This window comes from Agelaius phoeniceus, chromosome 6, assembly GCF_051311805.1.
Source record: "Agelaius phoeniceus isolate bAgePho1 chromosome 6, bAgePho1.hap1, whole genome shotgun sequence".
In the NCBI taxonomy this organism is placed as follows: domain Eukaryota; kingdom Metazoa; phylum Chordata; class Aves; order Passeriformes; family Icteridae; genus Agelaius; species Agelaius phoeniceus.
Window position 1 is genome coordinate 2,989,524 of NC_135270.1, and position 18,909 is coordinate 3,008,432.

Consider the following 18,909-nt stretch of genomic DNA (forward strand, 5'->3'; position numbering starts at 1 on the left):
TTAGTCTCTTCAAGCACTTTTGAAGTGGAGAGGGGAAGAAGTGATTAGATGCCAAACTGCTGATGTTTGCAGTAGGGGGAGTTAGACGTACAAATACTTTTCAATATTGAGTTCCAAATGCAGACCTTAAAATTATCCTGTGCATCAGAGAAATAGGCTTGTCATCATTAACTGTGTTACACAGGATTTTCCTTTGGAAATCAAATCTTTCAGCATAGGAACAAAGCTTTGCATGGAGGGAATGTATACATGAGTGACAGGAGCAGTATCAGTGACATTTTGAAAACTTCTCAGTATTTAAGATTATTTTTTACTAGATTCCTTCATAATTCTTTCAGAGGATGGAGTGAAATCATCATTGATTGTGACTCAATTACTAAACACAGACAATCTGGCAATTTAGAATAGTTTTTGGTGTCCCTATGACATTTGTTGGAATCAGGAGGAGGAGGGTTCAGCAGAGAATTGCTATGGACTTGCCATTTAGGTAGGAGAAAAAAAGAGGTTTCTTAATAATCAGCTCTTTGTTCACAGAATAAGCCCATCAGCACCTACTTTAAAATATGGTTTAGAACTAATCTTTTACTAATGGCTTCTTAAAAAATTGTGAAATACATGAATTCTCCAAGTTTTGGGTACAATTTGGGCAGCTGCCATTTGAAATTTGCCAGTACTTGCAGACCTCATTCTTTTTGGGAATTAGTCTACAATTGTGTAGACTATTAGCCATAAGGAAAACAATAGGTCCTGGAGTACAAAACACACTCAGGAACTTTGCTAGAAATAGAACAAGAGAACCATTTTACATGCAACTTGTTTTAAAGGAAGGTAATGGGAACCAGGAATCTTTCCAACCTAAAACAAGAGAAAGGAGAGCAGGTGATTTTGCTTGCTCTTGAAATGGAGAGAACTGATACTCACAGTAATGATGGGCTCCTTCTACTGGGTTTTGGAGCTCTCATATCATTGATCAGTACGTGTAGAAACCATTGGAAAATTAGTAAAGGAAGTGGAGAGAGGGTAATTGATAAAACCATCCTTTTGCTTCCTTGTTCTGCCCAGTATCTCCATCTTTCCAGGTGTGAGGACTTCAGTTTCTCACTGTGCTTTAGATTCTCTATACCCTTCAGCCCCATTTCCCCAAATTGCACTAATTCATCCCTATTTAAATAATTCCTCTTTTGTTTGGTTGATGGATAAGAAGATGCACTTTAGTACTTGAGGAGTAGCCAGAGTGGTGCTAATGAACAAGCTAATGCTAGAAAGGTGGGTTTCATCTGGGGCTGTTTTCTCTCCCTCACACCCACAAAGACTCCTCTGAGAGCACATCTCCTTTCCTGAAATTGCCTTCCAGAAAGGAAAGGTGGACTCCTAATTTTGCTCTGATCTCTGTGGATCTGCTCTCAGCTATTTTTTACATTTCTGTTTCTCATTTAGAGAATTATTTTGGGTCAAATGCAAACAAACCAAATGAATCCTTACAATAATTGCTCCCACAGGAGCTGGCTTGTTTTGTTCTTCGAAACAGGGATGTGGAAATTAGAAGGTTGTATAAAACCCAAGTTCTTCCTGCTTGGTGTATCAGTACAGAAAGCAGCACCAGCAAAAAGAGGACACAGAGTCCCTGTGGCTTCCTGCCACTGTCACTCATACTCCAGTGATTTTTCTTTCATGCTTTGTGGAGCAACCTGTTGCATCCTTGTCCCATGACTTGCTCCCTGGAAAATGTGCCAGTGGGAGGGGTGGACAGACCTGGTTGCCATGGTTGGTGAGTCATTTAATCCCTCCTGAGCTCAGATCCACTCAGAGTTTTGCAGGAGAAAAGGTGCGAAAAATACAAAATCCTCACCACTTAATGATACAAATGACATGTATCATTGTAAGTTTGAGAATAAGGTTAAAATAGGAAATGCAGCTGGGAAGATCAAGTAGCAGGGCTGAAGGATGAAGGGTCTGTTTCAGATTGCCTAGCACCATCTGCTGGAGCCTCTGCTCCTCCTGCCTCACAGCACTTCAATGCTTTGTGCATGCAGAATCTAAACCCACAAAAAACATACCATGGAGAAATAGTATTGAGGAGAGTGAGATATTCCTAGATCCATCAGAGAGCTGGTGAATGTCTTTGCTAGACCGTTGTTTGTACAGGAAGGGGACAGTGACAAAATGTCAGAGACAAGCACCAGTTGCTGAAGGATGTTGATGGTGATATTTATAAAGTGGAAATAAATGTTTTAAAGCCACTTGCAGTTGTATTTATGCTTTTGGAAGTCATGAAGCATTCAAATGGATGTTAAGACAATGAATAGCTAAGACAAATAAAATAGAACAGGGAGGATACATTGGGATTATTCACTAGTGCAGTCTGTTCCATCCAGAAAAATGTTTTTGAAGCAGAGTTTGCCTACTTAGGAACCTGAGCATGGACAAATGCTGCTGGTGCTTTTTCTTGGTTGAACACAAAAAAAATCTGATGGAAAACTTTATGCCTTGACATCCATCATTCTTGCCTGATGACAGATCTCACGTTTCCTCCTCCACATTCCATGCATGGCAGTTTGTAAGGCAGCTGCCAGTGCAATCCAGATGTCAGCACTGATGGCTTCTTTTGTGTGCTGACGTTGTTTCAGTTGACTTAATTAGGTGATGTTATTTTCAGGCATTTCTTCCTTCAGCTGCCAAGGGAAGGGCACTGCAGTCTTGGAGAAGGTGGTCAGCTCCTTCCAAATCAGTGCCATGACAAAGGGCTTTGTGTGTGTGTGTTTAGGGCAAGGAAACTCTCCCATTCAGTCCTGCTTGCAAAGTGTTTCCTGCAGCACAAGAGCCGTGGCACATTCATTTTGGTTAGGTAGGCAGTGGCTGAGATGGTCGGAATGTTTGACATGGCTTTGTGCTCTTTCAGTTGTATGGGAGGAGAGCGCCCTGGGAGGATCCTGCCAAGTGGGTGATGGACACCTACCCCTGGGCAGCCAGCCCCCAGCACCACGAGTGGCCTCCCCTGCTCCAGCTGAGGCCTGAGGACGTGGGCTTCGATGGCTACTCCGTGTCCCGGGAAGGCTCCACCAGCAAACAAGTTCCAGTGAGTGATGCTGAAGGAGATCCTCTGGTAAGCTCCCCAACTCTTCCATTTGCCTTGTTTCTAGGGAAATCCCAGTAAATCACTGTCAGTACCTCTGTTCTGAGTCTCAGTGTTGTTGCCCCTGCTCCTTCCTCCCTTTCCTTCCTTGCCCACTGGCAAAGCCAACGCCGCTGTAGCTGTCATGTGGAGTTAATGTTGTTCCTACCCCAAAAATACAAATAATCATGAACTTCCTTGGCTCTGCAGATGAACATGCTAATGAGACTCCAGGAGGCAGCCAACTACTCCAGTCCCCAGAGTTATGACAGCGACTCCAACAGCAACAGCCATCACGATGACATCCTGGATTCCTCTCTGGAGTCCACGTTGTGATCTCCCTCAGACAGAAGCTGTTTCCTCTTGGCAAGAGCCCTGATCACAGACTGATGAAAAGAACACCTTCCTGGGCTGGGATCTCAGTATTAAGAGCTGCAAGAACAAGACACTTGGAGCAATCTTGAACCTGGGTGCAGGCAACCCAAGTGACCTTTTTATTGTTTTTCTTTTGACAATGATGAGAACTGCACTACTCCTTTGTTTCCTTCTTTTTAGTTGCTGTAAGCTCTCATGCCTAAGATCCTGAAGATGTTAAAAATAATCATCATTACCAAGTTGAAGGGACTGGGGTGAGGGGCAGTTTCACAGCTGTGAAGCAAGCAGCTTTGTGCCATGTACTGTCTGGAAAGAGAGGGGAGAGGGAATATTTGCCTATGCTGCTTCTGACCAAACACATTCACGTGAGGGCTGGACTTTTACCAGTCAGCTTTGTGGGTTAAACTCAGCTTCATATAGTTCTGGTGCTATAACAATATCTATAACCTGCCTCCTAATAATACTCAATGAAGGCAAAGCTGCAAAACAGGGAAGTTTGAATAAATATTAAAAAAAAAGAGAAAAGGAAAAAAAAAAACTAAAACAAAAAGCGCTGCTCTCCTTGCCAGTCTGAGACCTTGGTTTTCTTTCATTGTGTGTTTATAAAGATTATATATATAAATAGGAATATATAAAAATATGTATACAGTCTGAACAAATCAGGTTTTTTTTCAAACACTGTGTAGCAATCAATCCTGCTACAAATGAAAAATCAGGTAGCCTTTTGCTAGTCAGGGCCCAATTCTCTTCCCACTTACATCCACACCACCAGCTGGGCTGACTTCTGTGGTGTTTACACCCCACTGATCCACCCTGAGGAGAGGGGGCTTCCCTCCTTCACAGAAGTCAGTGGCAGGGCTGTGCCCCATGGAGTCCTGCAGCTCCAGAGGACCCTTGGCAGTGCACGGGCATGGTGAGCTCTGTACACAGAGGTGAGCTGCACCCCTGCAAAGGGATGAGTCAGACTTTCAGGTTTTAATTCTTGCCATGAAATGTGACAGCTGTTTTTAGAAAACTTCGGCTTTTGTTCAGAGGTTTCATTCCAATCAGCACAACCACAACGGGGTTAATTAGAATTCAGCTCTGTGGCAGTTCCAGTGCTACTCTGGTGATAATACTTCCATGAATTTTCTTTTTAATTGCAAAGTTTAAAAAAAATTAAAAAATAGCATTTCAGCAGTATTCAGGTCTGGGAAAAAAAAAAAAAAAAAGATAAGGTACTGAGTACTGTGTCCTTTGAGTTTAGCTGTGCCATGCTCTTGAGCTGTGGCAGAGCTGTGAACCTGCTTTGGTTTCCCCTCCTCTGTGAACGCACACACCTACACGATCAGTGTTCAGGCTTGTACTTGTGCTGGGGAGCAAGAACACCTCCCAAAGAGCTGCACTTTCCTGGTGACACCATCCCCCCCAGCACATCAGCTGTACCTCAGCCAACACCTCACTCCTCAGGAGGGATCTGTACGAGCCTTTCCAGCTCTCCTCTGGTGCTGACTTTTAAAAGCGATGCCTTATTTTGTACTAATTGTGTTTGATTAAATTAGTGCTGTACATTATGGGATTTTATTTAAAGAAACAGGGCTAAAGTCATCTCTTGAAATATCATAAGTTGCTGTGAATATTGTTTGTATGAGATACTAGAATTTGTTTAAATGTGACAGAAAAAGGAGGGAAATGAGATAACGTTTCAGGTTCATATCAATCCCCAGCTAACGAATCACTGAAGAGCTGTTTTATCCATGCAGAAGGGACAAAGAAGCTTTTCAACTCTAATAAATTACAGGAATATGCTGGTTTTTCAATGTACAGAAAGAAATCTTACTGCAAACACTTTCTCAATAGCTTGTGGGTTTAAAGGACCATAACAAACAAGTTCATGCTTCTGTGGCTCAGCTTGAGAGGATGGTTTTATTATACCTCATGACTTTCTGTAATATAACTGTACTTTGTCTTACTAAGCTGGTCTTGAATCTGCTCCTGTTACAACTTCTAAGTGCTGATGACTTTTTTTTTTTTAAAGAAAAATATTGTAAAAGGAAAAATTTAAATATTTTAATGATGGGGGGAAGAGCTTGGTGTTGTTACTGTTTTAACCTTACGAACTCTGATTTCATTATTTCACTGAGTGGAGTAACAAAGGTTACTCCATTAAATTAAAGCCAATTTTCCTAATCCAGTTCTTGGTACTGTAAAAAAATGGGTTAGATCTGTATGGAATCAAATCCATAGCATGCTGATGATGAGTTTGAGAGAAGTTAATTTTTCCAGTAGTCTTGACAATTCTGCTTCCCAGCACTGACTTTACCTGCTACTACTGTGAATTTTGGTACCTAATCCCCCAACTGAATCCATGCAGACAGAGCGTGTGCCTGTAAAAAAAAAAAAACAGTTGCAGGGCTAGGGCTTTAAATGGACTTAATATCCTAGAAAATGTCTTGGTTGACCTTTAACTGAGTGCTAAAAGACATGTTTAAAGTAGTGTTTTATTTGTGGGGAACGGGGTATTTTTTTTTTTTCTCATGTTTAATCCTGTGCTTAAGCTCAGGAAGAAATTTCTATTATCTCTTCTTTTTTTATTGACACTAGCTTGGCTTAAAGTGAGAGAGGCAATTTTGAATAGGCTAGTCATTCTGAGCATCACAATATTCCATGTCTTTTCTGAAACTTCGGGAAGCAGGGTTACCTGTTGTGCACACGTCTTAGTTTTTATCAAGACTTTTCATAGATTAAGTCTTTCTTTAGGTGACTTTCTTCTCATTTAAGGCTTTTTCAAAACACTTCCTTTTTTCTATTTTTTTTCCCTTCCTTTTTTCTCCTTCTTACAAAGTTGGCTTGTTTAAAAAAAAATGTCAACAAGAAATGCAAGATTCTATGCAACATTCATGTTGAGTTATAAATTGAGAGAATAAACCATTTTCTTTCCTTCAGAACTGCCAAGAATGATACAGGCCATAAATGAGATGTGATTTATTTGGGGAAGGGGAGGGAGGGGGTTGGTTAGCCTTTTTGTACATTTTGAAAGAAGCAAACTTGATATTTCATTGTTGATGCTTAACTTCGATATTATGTGTATGAAATCTTGTCTAAATGTGGCAATTTTCTTTCAAGAAAAAAATAATATACAAAAACAAAGCAAAAAAATCTTTGTTGATATTAAATGGAAGGTTGCTGTTTTGATCTAGTCGTTTCCAGTGGAACAGTTTATGAAATATGTTCTATAAGATGTACATTTTTTCATTGTAACATAGAAATGTAAATATTTGATTAAAAGTGCTGCATTTTGATGAATTTTTTCTAGCCATTTTTAAAGAGAAAACTAGGAATTGAGTATTTTGTGTACGTTTATGATGTTTTCCATTTGCTCCTCTCCCTATTTAATTTTCAGTTCTCATTTAGGATTGGAATTTGTGAATGGTCTGTTTGAGATCATGCCTCCCCTTTCTCACTCTCCCTGTTTCTACCCCTTCCCCACCCCGTGTCATGGAGAATAAAGCTGATGATTGTACCAGTCTTAAATTATTCATGATTCAATAAAATTAATGCTTATTTATTCAGATTTGTGGCTCCCCAGAACTTTTTGTCCCTTCCCAGTCGCCATTTTATAATTTTTTCATTTGCAGATCATGGGGTTCGCTCCTTTGGTTTTGTTGGCTTTATTAAGTGCTGGTGAGGAGGTGCCAACAGCCCTCACCTGTCCATCCAGTCTAGCCTGGAATGTTCCCAGGGGCATCTCCCACCCCTCTGGACAACCTTCACATTCCACACAGTGTCCCCATTTTCACCCATATGATAGAGACATTATGGTTATACAGGAATGAATATGTAGGAAACTGTTATCCTCCTGACAAATAAATACTCTGACTAAAAAAAAAAAAAAAAAAAAGTAAAAGTTCTCTATTCAAAAAGGATAAATGGAAAGACCTCTGCACTTAAAATCCAGGGAGTTTGGGGTGTTTTTCCTGGAGACTTACTGCTTCATATTTCTTTTTTGACAGTTTGAATGATTCATGTTGGTAGGACAGGTTCACGTGTAGAAAATGTCAAAGAAAATAGAAAGAGAAGCTCTGCTGAAAACTGATGATTGTTTGTTCAATCCAAAAGTGACTCTTAATGGTCTTTGGTAATGTGGGCATTGTCTGTCCCCCACAGCAGTTTTCCAGGCAGAATTGCCTTGGACATGCTCAAGCATATTTTTCTGTGTTCTGTAAGCTTCCTTTGATTCACAGAAGTGCATGTCCTAGACTTGGTCCTGGAAAATGCTTCAGCCGTGATCCTGGACAATTTTTGAATCCATACTGGACTGCCAAAATTTTTATTATCTCTCAGGAATTCTTCCTTTCCTTTTTTTGGCTGCCCTGTCCCTTTCCTGCATTATTCTTTTCTCTGCTCTATGCACACTGTCTTATCTTATCTACACTTATCTTTTCTTTACCTCATCTTCTCTTTAACCTTTATTTTCCTACTTTTTTTTGTTTCCAACATCCTGTTTCACTTTATGTCCTTCCTGGATGCATCTCATCATTTCTCAGTGCCATGGGATCAGTGCTGACCTCCTTCCTTTCTGCAGTGGAAATGGGAAATTCTCTGGAGTCCTTCTATAAACTCAGCCTCTGGCCTGTGAGATGTATTGACACCTCTCTCATTCCTCTGCCCTTTTCCACTGCTGCTCTGGAGTGGTCCCCTCAAGAACCAGAGAGGAAATTGCTCCTGGTACCCTGCAGGCTCCCATCCTGCATCCCTCACTTTCTGTCCCTTTCACCAGGATTCTGACTCTGAGCTCTGTGGTGACCAATGTGGATGTTTAATCTGGGCTTCTGGGGGTTAGAGCAGAGCACAGCAGCTGAGGACAGCTTCTAAATCCTTCCCCATCATCATCAGCTTGGTTGGTTTAGCCACACACAGAAATCCATGTTCCTCTCTCCTTCCTCAATCATAGGATGGTTTGGGCTGGAAAGGACCTTTAAAGGTCCTCTTGTCCAACCCCCTGCAATGAGCTGGGACATTTTCTGTGAGAGCAGCTTGCTCAGTCACAGGTATGTCTGATTTGCTCAGAGGCTGTTTGAGAGATGTTACAGGGGGTGGAGACCATGCTCTGGCTAAATATGGAAAATTTCTCCTCCAGGAAGTTCACCCATGTGGGGCTAGCCAAATTAGGAGGTCTGAAGGATCCCACATGAGATGGGATCCACAGGCAGATGGGAAGAGGCCGTGCTTCCACTGAGATCCTGACTGGAAGCCCTTTGTAGGTCAAGGCTCTGGTGCTCTGAATGTCAGGGAGCCTGAGTGTGGCCAGGGCTTGGCCATAGAGCCCTTGTCCAGCTCAGGCCACTCTAACAGAGACAAGCAGCTCTTGCTGGCAATGGGGCTGAGCCATCTGTGTGTCCTTTGTCCAACCCTGCAGCAGGAAGGCCTCATGGGTACATCCTTTCTGTCTGACAGCAGAAAGGGTTAATAGAGCCCTTCTGCTGTGAGAAAACCCCTCCTGTCATACCTGGAATGCCCACACCCGTGGATGCTGTGTGTGGGTGATGCTCAGCATCTAAGGGACAGAAGGTGTTCCCACCTTGCAGTGCTCTCTCTAACAAACTGCATTTGATGCCTCCCTCACTGTCGGAACTCAGTACATCCCTCTGGGTGTCCAGAGTTGCTGAGGACCCTGGCATGCAGCCCAGAACACCTGGGGATTTGATTCTGACCCCTGGAGCAAGTTGCCAGCTTTGTATGAGGTCATGAAAGTCACAGAAGTTTAAATAGTATAATAATAAAATGATCACAGGGTGAAAATGTAGATTTTAGGATTTTTGGTATGGGGGTTATGGGGACAAGATGGAGGAATCTGGGCATGTCCAGCCTTTCTTCTTCTTCTTCTTCTTGTTCTCCACTTTCTGCAGTGCTGTTGGCACTTTGGGATTGGTTTAGAGTAGAGGTGCACTGTCTAACATGGGTGATAGGTATTGGGAATTTAGTGTCAATATGTTATATGTAGTTTGTAGTATGAAAGGACAACACCACCTCAGGGGTGGTCAGAGTGCCTGTGGCTGCCCTGCTGAGCAGAAAGAAAATTTGATAGATAAGAATTAATAAACAACCTCAAGACCAAACAGTGAAGAGTCCAGACTCGTTCTGCAGTTGCCTGGGCTGGAGCAGAGACACCCTGCACATCTTGGGGCAGCAATTATCAACCAAAACCCGAGACCTCACCAGTCCTGAGTGCCTTTCCATCGGGATTGTGATGAACCAGCACCACCCAGTGCAAAAGAGGAGTCAGGACACAAAGCCCAAGCCCAGGGGGGAAGGAACAAGCTCATGAGCTCAGATCTGTGTGAGCCACTAAACCTCATCCACAACAGGATTTCTGACAGTGCTATTGCAGTTTTCAGCTTCACACTTTCTGCCAGACCACCAACCTCCAGTCCCAAATCAGTCCTGACTCTTTGTGACTGTGTTCACAGGGGTCTCAGGTTGAGGGAAGAGACAAGGATCTGACTCCATGTTTCACAAGGCTGATTTATTATTTTATGATATATATTACATTAAACTATACTAAAAGTATAGAAGAAAAGGGTTCATCAGAAGGCTGGCTAAGAATAGAATAGAATCAGAAAGAATGATAACAAAGGTTTGTGGCTCGGGCTCTGTGTCCGAGCCAGCTGACTGTGATTGGCCATTAATTACAAACATCCAACATGAGACCAATCCCAGATCCACCTGTAGCATTCCACAGCAGCAGCTAACCATTGTTTGCATTTTATTCCTGAGGCTTCTCAGCTTCTCAGGAGAAAAAATCCTAAGGAAAGGATTTTCCATAAAAGATGCCTGTGACAACTGTTGAACAATCTGTGTCTGCACAGGAGTGCCCAAATCATCCAAGAGGATCCTGGAAAGCTCTGAGAAATGCTTCCTGCTGCAGATGCTGGACATGCTGACTCAGAACAGCCCATTGCTGGCTGCATTTAGTGCTCACAACCTGCCTGATAGTATTTACTTTACTGCACAGCTATCAGTGGTGGCCTTGGATATAATGATAACAACATTGTGAAGTTTCAGATCCTGCTAAGAACACTGAAGACAGCGGACAGGACAAAACCTCCGGATTTCAGAAGCACTGAAACTTCCACTCCTGAAGCTTCCATGTGCTCAGAGCCCAGCTGTGAGGGTCTGTGGGAAGCATCCATGGGGAGCACAGGCAGCTTGTGAGAGCTGGGAGTTACTCAGGAACAGTCCCACCCCTACAAAGGGAGAGGGAGAAAGCAGAGCAAGAGACCACCCTAGCTTAGCAGGGAGCTCTGGGATGTGCTTAAACACCAGAAAAAAAGATAAATACTGACCATGGGAAGGGGCCAAATACCACCAAGGAGTACAAGGACCTTGGTGGGGTGTACAAAGTTGTATTTAGCAAGGCTAAGCTTGGCTAAACCTAGGAGGGGTATGAGAAGCTGTCCTGTGAAGAAAGACTGAAGCAGTGGCTGGTCAGGGGCTGTACTTTGGGTTTGTGCTGAATTAATAATAGTTTAGACATTAATAATAATGTTGATCACACAGAGATGGTTTTGTTGTTGCTGGGCAGGGCTGCACAGAGCCAAGGCCTCCTCTGCTTTCTGTGAGCCCCACTGCTGAGGGAGCTGGGGGTGCCTGGGAGGGGACACAGCCAGGACAGGGGACCCCAGTGACCACAGGGACATTCCAGACCATGTGGCATCATAAAGTGGGGGGAAGGAGGAAGAGGAGGGATGTTTGGAGTGATGGTGTTTGTCTTCCCAAGTAAGCATTCTGTGTGATGGGACCCTGCTCTCCTGGGAGGGCTGAACACCTGCCTGCCCGTGGGAAGCAGTGAATGAATTCCTTGTTTAGCTTTTCCTTTGTGCGTGGCTTTTACAAAACAGCAACACAACAAACCCAAACCCAACAAGCCCTTTTGCTGTTTCACTGTATTCTGTGGGATAAATACTGTCTGTGTCTTTTCCATCTCTTTTTCCATTCCACCTGTATGTTATCAATTGCTAATGGCTTCAAGGTGTCAGAGAGGTAGAAGATGAGAAATGTGACAATGTGTCCCAGCTCAATTGGAAAGAGGTTAAAGACCTGGACCAGCTTTTCTAGCAGGGGGCAGTCATGCCCTGTGCCTGGCAGCGTTCAGGAGGCTTTTGGACAATGCCCTTTAATAGCACTTTTAATTTTTGGCCAGCCTTGAAGCTGGGCTAGATGATTTTTGTAGGTCTCTTCTTCCTTTCACACCTTCCCTTGTGGCTGTGGCAGTGAAGTGGGGAGAGCTCTCCTCTCACAGAGGGAGATCTGGATCCAGGGGACATCTGCTGCATTTGTTCCTTTTGTTTTGGTGTGTTATGAATGGTGGGCATTAAGATCATGGGGCAGAAAATAAATGCAATTTTGGAATGAAATCTCTGTTTCAGAAAAACTCTGCTAGGCAAAACCCACTGATATTTCGGTAGTGTATCACAAAAATGTAAAAACAAAAAGCAGGTGGGTGGTTAAGGATTTGCCTGGTGTTACAATAATGATCCTTGGCTGGACCTGAGGCTGAAGAGTTACATTTGTCTCTTTCATTCTGTTTCTCTACCCTGTAAGAATTGATGAATTAATGAATTACCTGCTCCCAGTCTATAAACCATAGTATCCCAATGATGTGTGAAGAGTTGTTCCCCAGCTAAAAGGCAGAGAGATATTCTTGTAAAGTCACTTACTTAGAAACTGATAAAGACACAAACTATAACAACCTGTTATCTAGAACCACGTACTACCAAATGATCAAATTTGGAAATCTACTTTTTTCTTTTATTTGACAATCATCCACTTTAATATATATACATATTTAGAGTCTGTACATGGTAAAATACAAAATAAAAGTGTTTCTTTATAAGTTACACAATTACACAGCTGCATTCACCTGTAGTTTAGCTGTCATTTAATTAAAAATAAAAGAGAGAAGCATTGTTGAGCTGTTGTTATAATCATTGACAATAACCTTGGTATAAAACACCCATACAGAGTAAGTGTACAAAATAGTGTACAGTTCATATAAGCTGTGCAAAGACAGCAAAGTTCAGTTAAAAATCAAAGAGATGTATCCACTTTCCTCTGTCCACACCATGGATAGGAGAAGCAAAGTGGAAAATCAGCACAAACGTAGGCAAGAAGGTGGGTTGGACAGTGCTTTGAACACAATATTGATGAATAAATTAAGACAAAAATCATAAATATATAAGATCTCCATTACACAGGGCATGCTTGCATTATACCTTCAAAGTCATTCCAGGGATTTTGATGGATTTGTTGCACAAGCAAGGTGCCATTTGGGGTGAGGAGGGAGGCAGAGCTTGCTCTGGGTCCCTCAAGGTTATTTATTTTGGAAGAAAGTGTTGCTAGGTCAGACAAGTCTTCAGTAGCAGCTGAAGTAATTTGTAGCTGGAAATTCACTTGAAAGCTAACAGAAATTGTCATGCTGTCTATATTGTATTTTTGATTATTTTTTTTAATCTGTTTCCTTTCCTACAGGGAAATTTCCCTTTCCTCCCTAGTGTATGGCCAGGAGCTGCCTGTTGTCTGTTTTTTGGAAGAAGGCAGCTGATTGAGCAACCATTGATTGCTAAGCAGAGAGAGTTATGAAAAGCTGGGCAGATATCATGAACATGAAAACCTCTACACAGGGCAACAAATGAGGAATGCCAGTGAGAAGGAGGTCTCGCAGCTATTGTGATAAAGAACCTGCACTGGAGCAGCATGTGGACATTGGGGTGGGACAGCACCTCTTCAATTTATAGCACTCTGGTTTATTTACATCTTTGCAGTGTCCTCGTGTGATGGTAGGGGGAGGCAAGCGATCTAAGATACCGTTATCTCCTCCTCTTCTTCCTCCCCTTCATCATCCTCCTCCTCTGAGTCTGAGAAGTCTGAGGGTTTGCTGGGGCTGCTGGAGTGGGATGGAGAAGGAGACATCTGGGAGTCCAGTCTGTCCCTCAGGTGCAGATGTTCTGGGGACTGGTGGTAGGTCAGGGGGTGCTGGGGGCTGGGCGGGCACACAGGGGGAACTTCCTCCTCCTCCTCCTCCTCCTCCTCTCCTGAGCACTTCTTGCCTACATCACTGAGGTCTGGGTGAGGGTTGAACTTGGTGGGTAGGGTCTGTTCTCTGCAGCCACCAGAGGAGAGGAGCTCTCTTTCTTTGGAGTTCCTCCATTTCATCCTCCTGTTCTGGAACCAGATCTTCACCTAGGGGACAAAGCAACAAAGGAGCGAAACGGTTCAGCGAAACAGGCACCAGAAAAGGTGGTGTTTTGGCTGCATCCTCAAAACCCTGTGCAAAGCTAACAGGAAACATAGAATCTGATCTTTGGAGGAGCCTAGGAGAGAGCTCAGGGGCAATCAGGCTGGTCCTATTCACCCAGCTGGGAATGGTGACATTTTTGGCTTCGGGTGCTCTCCCTGCTCCCATCCCCTTCTCCCCTGTTTCTCTCAAGCAGCCCCCGGCCAGTGGGGGATCCCCACAGAGCCCCAGCCCTCCCTCTCACCTGCGAGTCCTTGAGGCCCAGCTTGGCCGCCAGCTTCTTCCTGTCGGGTTTGCTGATGTACTTCTGCTTCTGGAACATCTTCTCCAGCGCCTTGCGCTGCACGTCCGAGAAGACGGCGCGGCGCAGCATCCCCCGGCGGGGCTTGCCGCGGGCAGCCAGCGGCCACGAGAAGGTGCCGGGGATGGGCACCACGGCGGAGGCAGCTGCGGGACGGACACACGGACACGCTGCGCTCAGCCGGCGGGACCGGCCCCCGCCATCCCTCCCTGCCCTCACCGACCCGCGAAAAAGGAGCTTTGGGCTTATCCGAGCGTCCCCTTTCAGGCAGCGGTGGCCGGGATTAGATCTATCAGCTCACATGGAGAAAATGGGTCAGTGGTGGCCGGTTTTGTTGGGAGATTCAAAGGTCCCCCGGCCTGAAAAGGCAAAGCGAGGCGTACCGGCTAAGATAGAGGTATAATAAAAAAGCTCTCCCTCCCACTCAGAAGCATTCGATTTCTTTTTTTTTTTTTTTTTTTTTTTTTTCCAGCTGCTTTTATCATTTCAGATGCTTTATTATGCTGGAGATGAAAATGAGGACTTTTCTGATTCCGAACAAAACCACTCCTCTTCAGATGCAGTTTTGATCAATCAGTATTCATCTTTTTATAATAATCTCTTCTCTCTCCCTCCCCCCTGCTCCAAAGTTGGAGAATTCAATTCGAAGACATGAAAAGTTGCAGCTAATTAGCACACTGCCTGGTTCCCAATGGCATTAGTATGATAAAAAAGGGCAGAGTTTCGCCTTAAAAAAAAAGGAGGGGGGGAACCTCCCCAAGAGAGACAGAGATGCTAATGAAGCGTGAATGGTAATTGTGTAGTAATGAACTAACAGAAAAAGACTGAGGACAAGCAGCTAACGCCATATATTATTGGAACAAAAGAGATTTACACTTTCAAACTAAACACAACGGCATGCCAGGCTCCTCGGGAGAATACTGATGGCACAATCGTCTCTTTCCCCAAATCATTTTCATTAAATGGACATGAAAAGCTATTTATAAAGCTCAAGTTGTTTTTGTTAGGCTATTCACATGCTGGAGAAAGGAAGCAAATTCCATTATCCAGAGGATGAATAGAAGAGCTTGGGTTATTTTTTTTTTCTCTCTCCCTTTCCCTGTTTTCTTTTTAAATTCATAGCTTGTTTGTGTAATTAGATTAACATTAAAAAAAAAATATTAAAATTTAGAAAACCCCACAAATTGTTCTCTCACCACCACAATATTTCGGCGCTGCAGCAACCACAGCTCCCTGGCCTTGCTTTCTCTCCTTTCCCCGTGTTGTTGGACGGGGAGGCGGAGGAGCGAAGGGTGGGTAGGCGGCGGAGGTGATGGAGCAGAGGGTGATGGAGCAGAGGGTGATGGAGCAGAGGGTGAGGCAGTCGCAGCGCTCCGCTGAGAGCTTTGGGGGACACCGAGAGCCTCCGTCCCTTTTCCCTCTCCCCTTTTCCCTCTTCCCTGTGTCCCTGCGCGGAGCTGACCGCAACTCGTGGTGCTGAAACATCCCCGGGCCGGGCGGGAGAGAGGGAGGGAGCCAAGGAGGGAGGGAGGGAGGGAGCGGGGACCCGCCTCGCCTCGGGACCGTGACAATCCCGGCTAATTTGCGGATCGGCGGGGGGAGCGGGCAGGGAATGTCAGGCAGTCACTGCCTGTGCTAAATCGGGCAGCAAATTGGCGCGACTGATGCTTGAATGTTGTACTCCCTCCAACCTCTGAACTGCGGCATAACCCCGCCGGGGGGGACGCGGGGACGGGGAGAAACCAGCGGGCTGATGCGCCGGCACACAGGGACGCTTCCAACACCCACCTGGGAAATAGGAGGATCGGAGGAAGGGCTGGAAGGAGCCTTCAAAGTACGGGAAGGAGAAAGTCTTTGGCGGGACGCTCTGAAGCAACGCAGGGGAGGTTTCTAGTAAATAAATAAAATCAAATTAATCGGAAGGTAACCGCCAGTTGGATTCGACCGATGGCGAGGCTGGGTTCTGTCGCTCGGTCTGGAGACCAACGCTGGGTACTTTTAGAAAAAAATAAAGGCATCAGACCGAACTTGGAAGGGCCGAGGGAAAGAGGCGCTTTCGCTGGTTTTGCCAGCAAAGCGGCGCCCCACAAAGCGAGGACAGGCTCAGCCAGAAGACACGGCCGGGCTCTGGCACCCCTCGGCTCTGGGACCCCTCCCTCCGCCTGCTCCTCCCGTCCGTCCCGGCCGCCGAGCGATGCCAGAGGAGGGCTCTGCAAGCCGAGCGATGCCCGAGGGCTCTGCGAGCCGAGCGATGCCCGAGGAGGGCTCTGCAGCTCGGCACCGGCTCCTGCCGCCCTCTCCTAACGCGGCTCCCTGCGCTCCCCCGGCCGCCACCCCGTCCCGCTGTGTCCCCAGCCCCGCTGGCGACGCTCGGGCTGTCCCCGCTTACCGGCTCGGGGCGTGGAGGACAGGATGGCGTTGACTCCGAACTTGAGGAAAGTGGAGTCGCTGCTGGAAGTCTGCGGCGAACAGATCCTCCTGGAGCCGGCGGTGGCGGAGCTGGGCAGCTCCGGCGTCCCCGCGTCCGTCCGGGCCGCCGAGCTCGGCGGGGACATGCTGGGCGGGGGCGCAGTCCTGGGCAGGTAGCTGGTGGGCCTGCTGATGCGGATCAGATCTTCCACCAGGAAGCTGGTATGGCTGGAAAAAGCCGACTGCAGCGACTGAGGCAAGGTGAGGGTGGGGGTGGGCCGCAGGAGGCTGGGGTAGACGGCCGGAGGGGCGATGAGGCTGGGGAACATCATCGCAGGGGCCGCGCTGGGGCCGCTCGCCGCCGCCTCGTTTGTTTGTTTGCTTTTGTTTTCTGCTTTGCGAACCTGGGTCGGTAAAGATCCAGCCAGCGAGTCCGGCGGAGTTCTCTCTGCCCCTTCCTCGTGGACCATGGGTTTTATAGTGGTCAGCCCCGCTGAGGCTCTTTCAAAAGTGACAGCCCCAACAATGGGGTTCAACAAAGTTCTCCACTTGAGCTTCATTCAGGGCGAGCTCCCGGCTTCTCCATTGGTCCGGGGCTGCAATTTATGATTGGATTAGACTTCATAAGCAACCGGGGCACAATGGCCCCGCCACAAAGAAAGTGTAGTCATCAATTTTGCATATTGACCGCCTCTTTGGAATACAGCGCTCCAAAGGCTCCCAGCAGGGTTTTGTTCAGAGGCAACACACACAGGCTAATTAAATGCCTATTTAAAAGTTTCAAATGACATCTTGCCTCGTAGAAAGGGAATTATTTAAAGAAAGCACTAAATTTATTTGCCGCTCCCCTGCTGAGTTTAGGAAATAAATCAATAAATATTCATAGAAACTTATCTGCGGACTCTCAGAAAAGCACGGGTTTTGTGGATTTGAAAATACGAATTACAAAACGCGGAACTAAGCTCTGTTGAGGGAGAAACACGTTTGGAGAGTGTGTCCCACCGCAGTTTGAACATATTCTGCTCCTGCTATTAGTGTGAGGCGGAATTAGTGGGGTTGTATTGGTATAGATGGGGTTGGTTTTCTATCTGCACATCAAAGGTCCGGAATAAGGCATATTTGCGGTGTCCACCTCTCCTTTCGAGATCCGAGCTTCGTAAAAGTCTCGTGTACTTGTGCTCGGGAGAGAGGTTTGCCCAGACCGAAATGCGAGCCTTGGTGTGGTCGGCGAGAACTCTGCTCCCACAAAATCTGAATATCGCACACAGCAGAGATCTGGGCACCTTTGGGGGACCAGCAGTCTGCTGCTCCTCTGTAGCTTCTCTACATTCAAAACAGCGGGAATCGCCACCCTCCAGCCGTGAAAATGAAGACGGCTTTGGAGCATTTGGATCCTTTTGGCTGAAGCTGTCCGAGCTACTCTGGGCTCTGTCGGTGTCGATGGCTCGAAGCAGCCAAATTCACCTGAAATCGCTTTTTATCTGCGTGTGTGCGCGATTTCGGAAGGTGTCTCTGCCACAGAGCCCGGAGTCCCCTAACTTTGGTGCGAGGGACGAGCGGCATCGTCTCAGGGGAAAGTAGAAAATAGGGGTTTTTCTGGCAGAGAGGTTTTGTTTGTGGTGGAAATAGGCGCAAGTGTAGTTAGTTTCCTTTGGAGGTGCGTGATGAAAGCGACTATTGAGAGCGGTTTTACCTGATTTCTCTGTTAAAGACTATAACAGATGTGTTAAATGTCCTATGTTTTAAAAGCACCCTATTCAGCCCTTTGGTGTGTCTGAACCTTTGCAAGCAGAAGTGTGCAGCTCAACCATGCAGCCTTTATCCTATTAACCATGAACTAACTGTCACCTTCAGCTGTTTTCCCTTTTTACTTTTTAACACAAAGCTTTCTCAAAAATCTTATTAACCAGCTTTATTTCTCTCGATGGTTTTTGTCCGGACGTTTTGTGTTGATTATCTCCATGTCGATGCTTTAACCATTCAATAAAAGTGCATCTGCGATTTATATCACATTAGGGAAGAAAGAAAGTCTGTTAAACCTCTCCCTTGATTCAAATCAAAAAGTTATTTATCGGAGAGGACGGAATCAGCCCTGGAAACTCTGATGATCCTGACAAGCTTTCCCGGTGCTGTTCGCCGGCCCCCAGCGGACGAGCACCTGCAGACCTGGCTCGGAAGGTCCGTCCGCCGCCTGAAAGCATCGCTTTGAAATAAAACCTCGCTGGAGGTTTTGTTGGTCTTGGTGCTTAGCAGGTACAGAAGAAGGGGGAGGAAGGCGTGGGCAGAGCGCGGGGGGCTCGGACGAGCGGCGGCACCTGCCCCTGCCCCGCTCAGCTCGCCCCGCACCCCGGCCCGGCTCCGGGATTATCTCCAGCCCCGCTTCTGAGCAGCGCTGGTCTCGGGGAGTCGCTTAGGACGGTAGCGAGTGGCAAAAGC

The 18,909-nt window shown here is 45.9% G+C and overlaps 2 protein-coding genes across 8 annotated transcripts in view; one reads left to right on the forward strand and one right to left on the reverse strand.

Annotated features, from left to right (window-relative positions):
- The window catches only part of NAV2 (neuron navigator 2), a 386,104-nt gene extending 379,064 nt beyond the window's left edge, over positions 1-7,040 (forward strand). For all 7 annotated transcript variants that reach the window (XM_077179507.1, XM_077179509.1, XM_077179504.1 and 4 more), the window contains 2 exons: positions 2,900-3,103; positions 3,323-7,040. In XM_077179507.1, coding sequence (XP_077035622.1) covers positions 2,900-3,103; positions 3,323-3,448 — 330 coding nt within the window. In that variant the 3' untranslated portion in view covers positions 3,449-7,040. The remainder of the gene's footprint in view (positions 1-2,899; positions 3,104-3,322) is intronic.
- A 6,018-nt stretch (positions 7,041-13,058) lies between these two features.
- DBX1 (developing brain homeobox 1) lies at positions 13,059-16,959 on the reverse strand. Its single transcript, XM_054635878.2, has 4 exons — positions 16,454-16,959; positions 15,853-15,954; positions 14,008-14,210; positions 13,059-13,708 (listed from the first exon to the last, which is right to left on the reverse strand). The coding sequence occupies exons 1-4, from the start codon at positions 16,941-16,943 to the stop codon at positions 13,325-13,327; spliced, it is 1,179 nt and encodes a 392-aa protein (XP_054491853.2). The 5' UTR covers positions 16,944-16,959; the 3' UTR covers positions 13,059-13,324.
- Between the last annotated feature and the right edge of the window lie 1,950 nt (positions 16,960-18,909).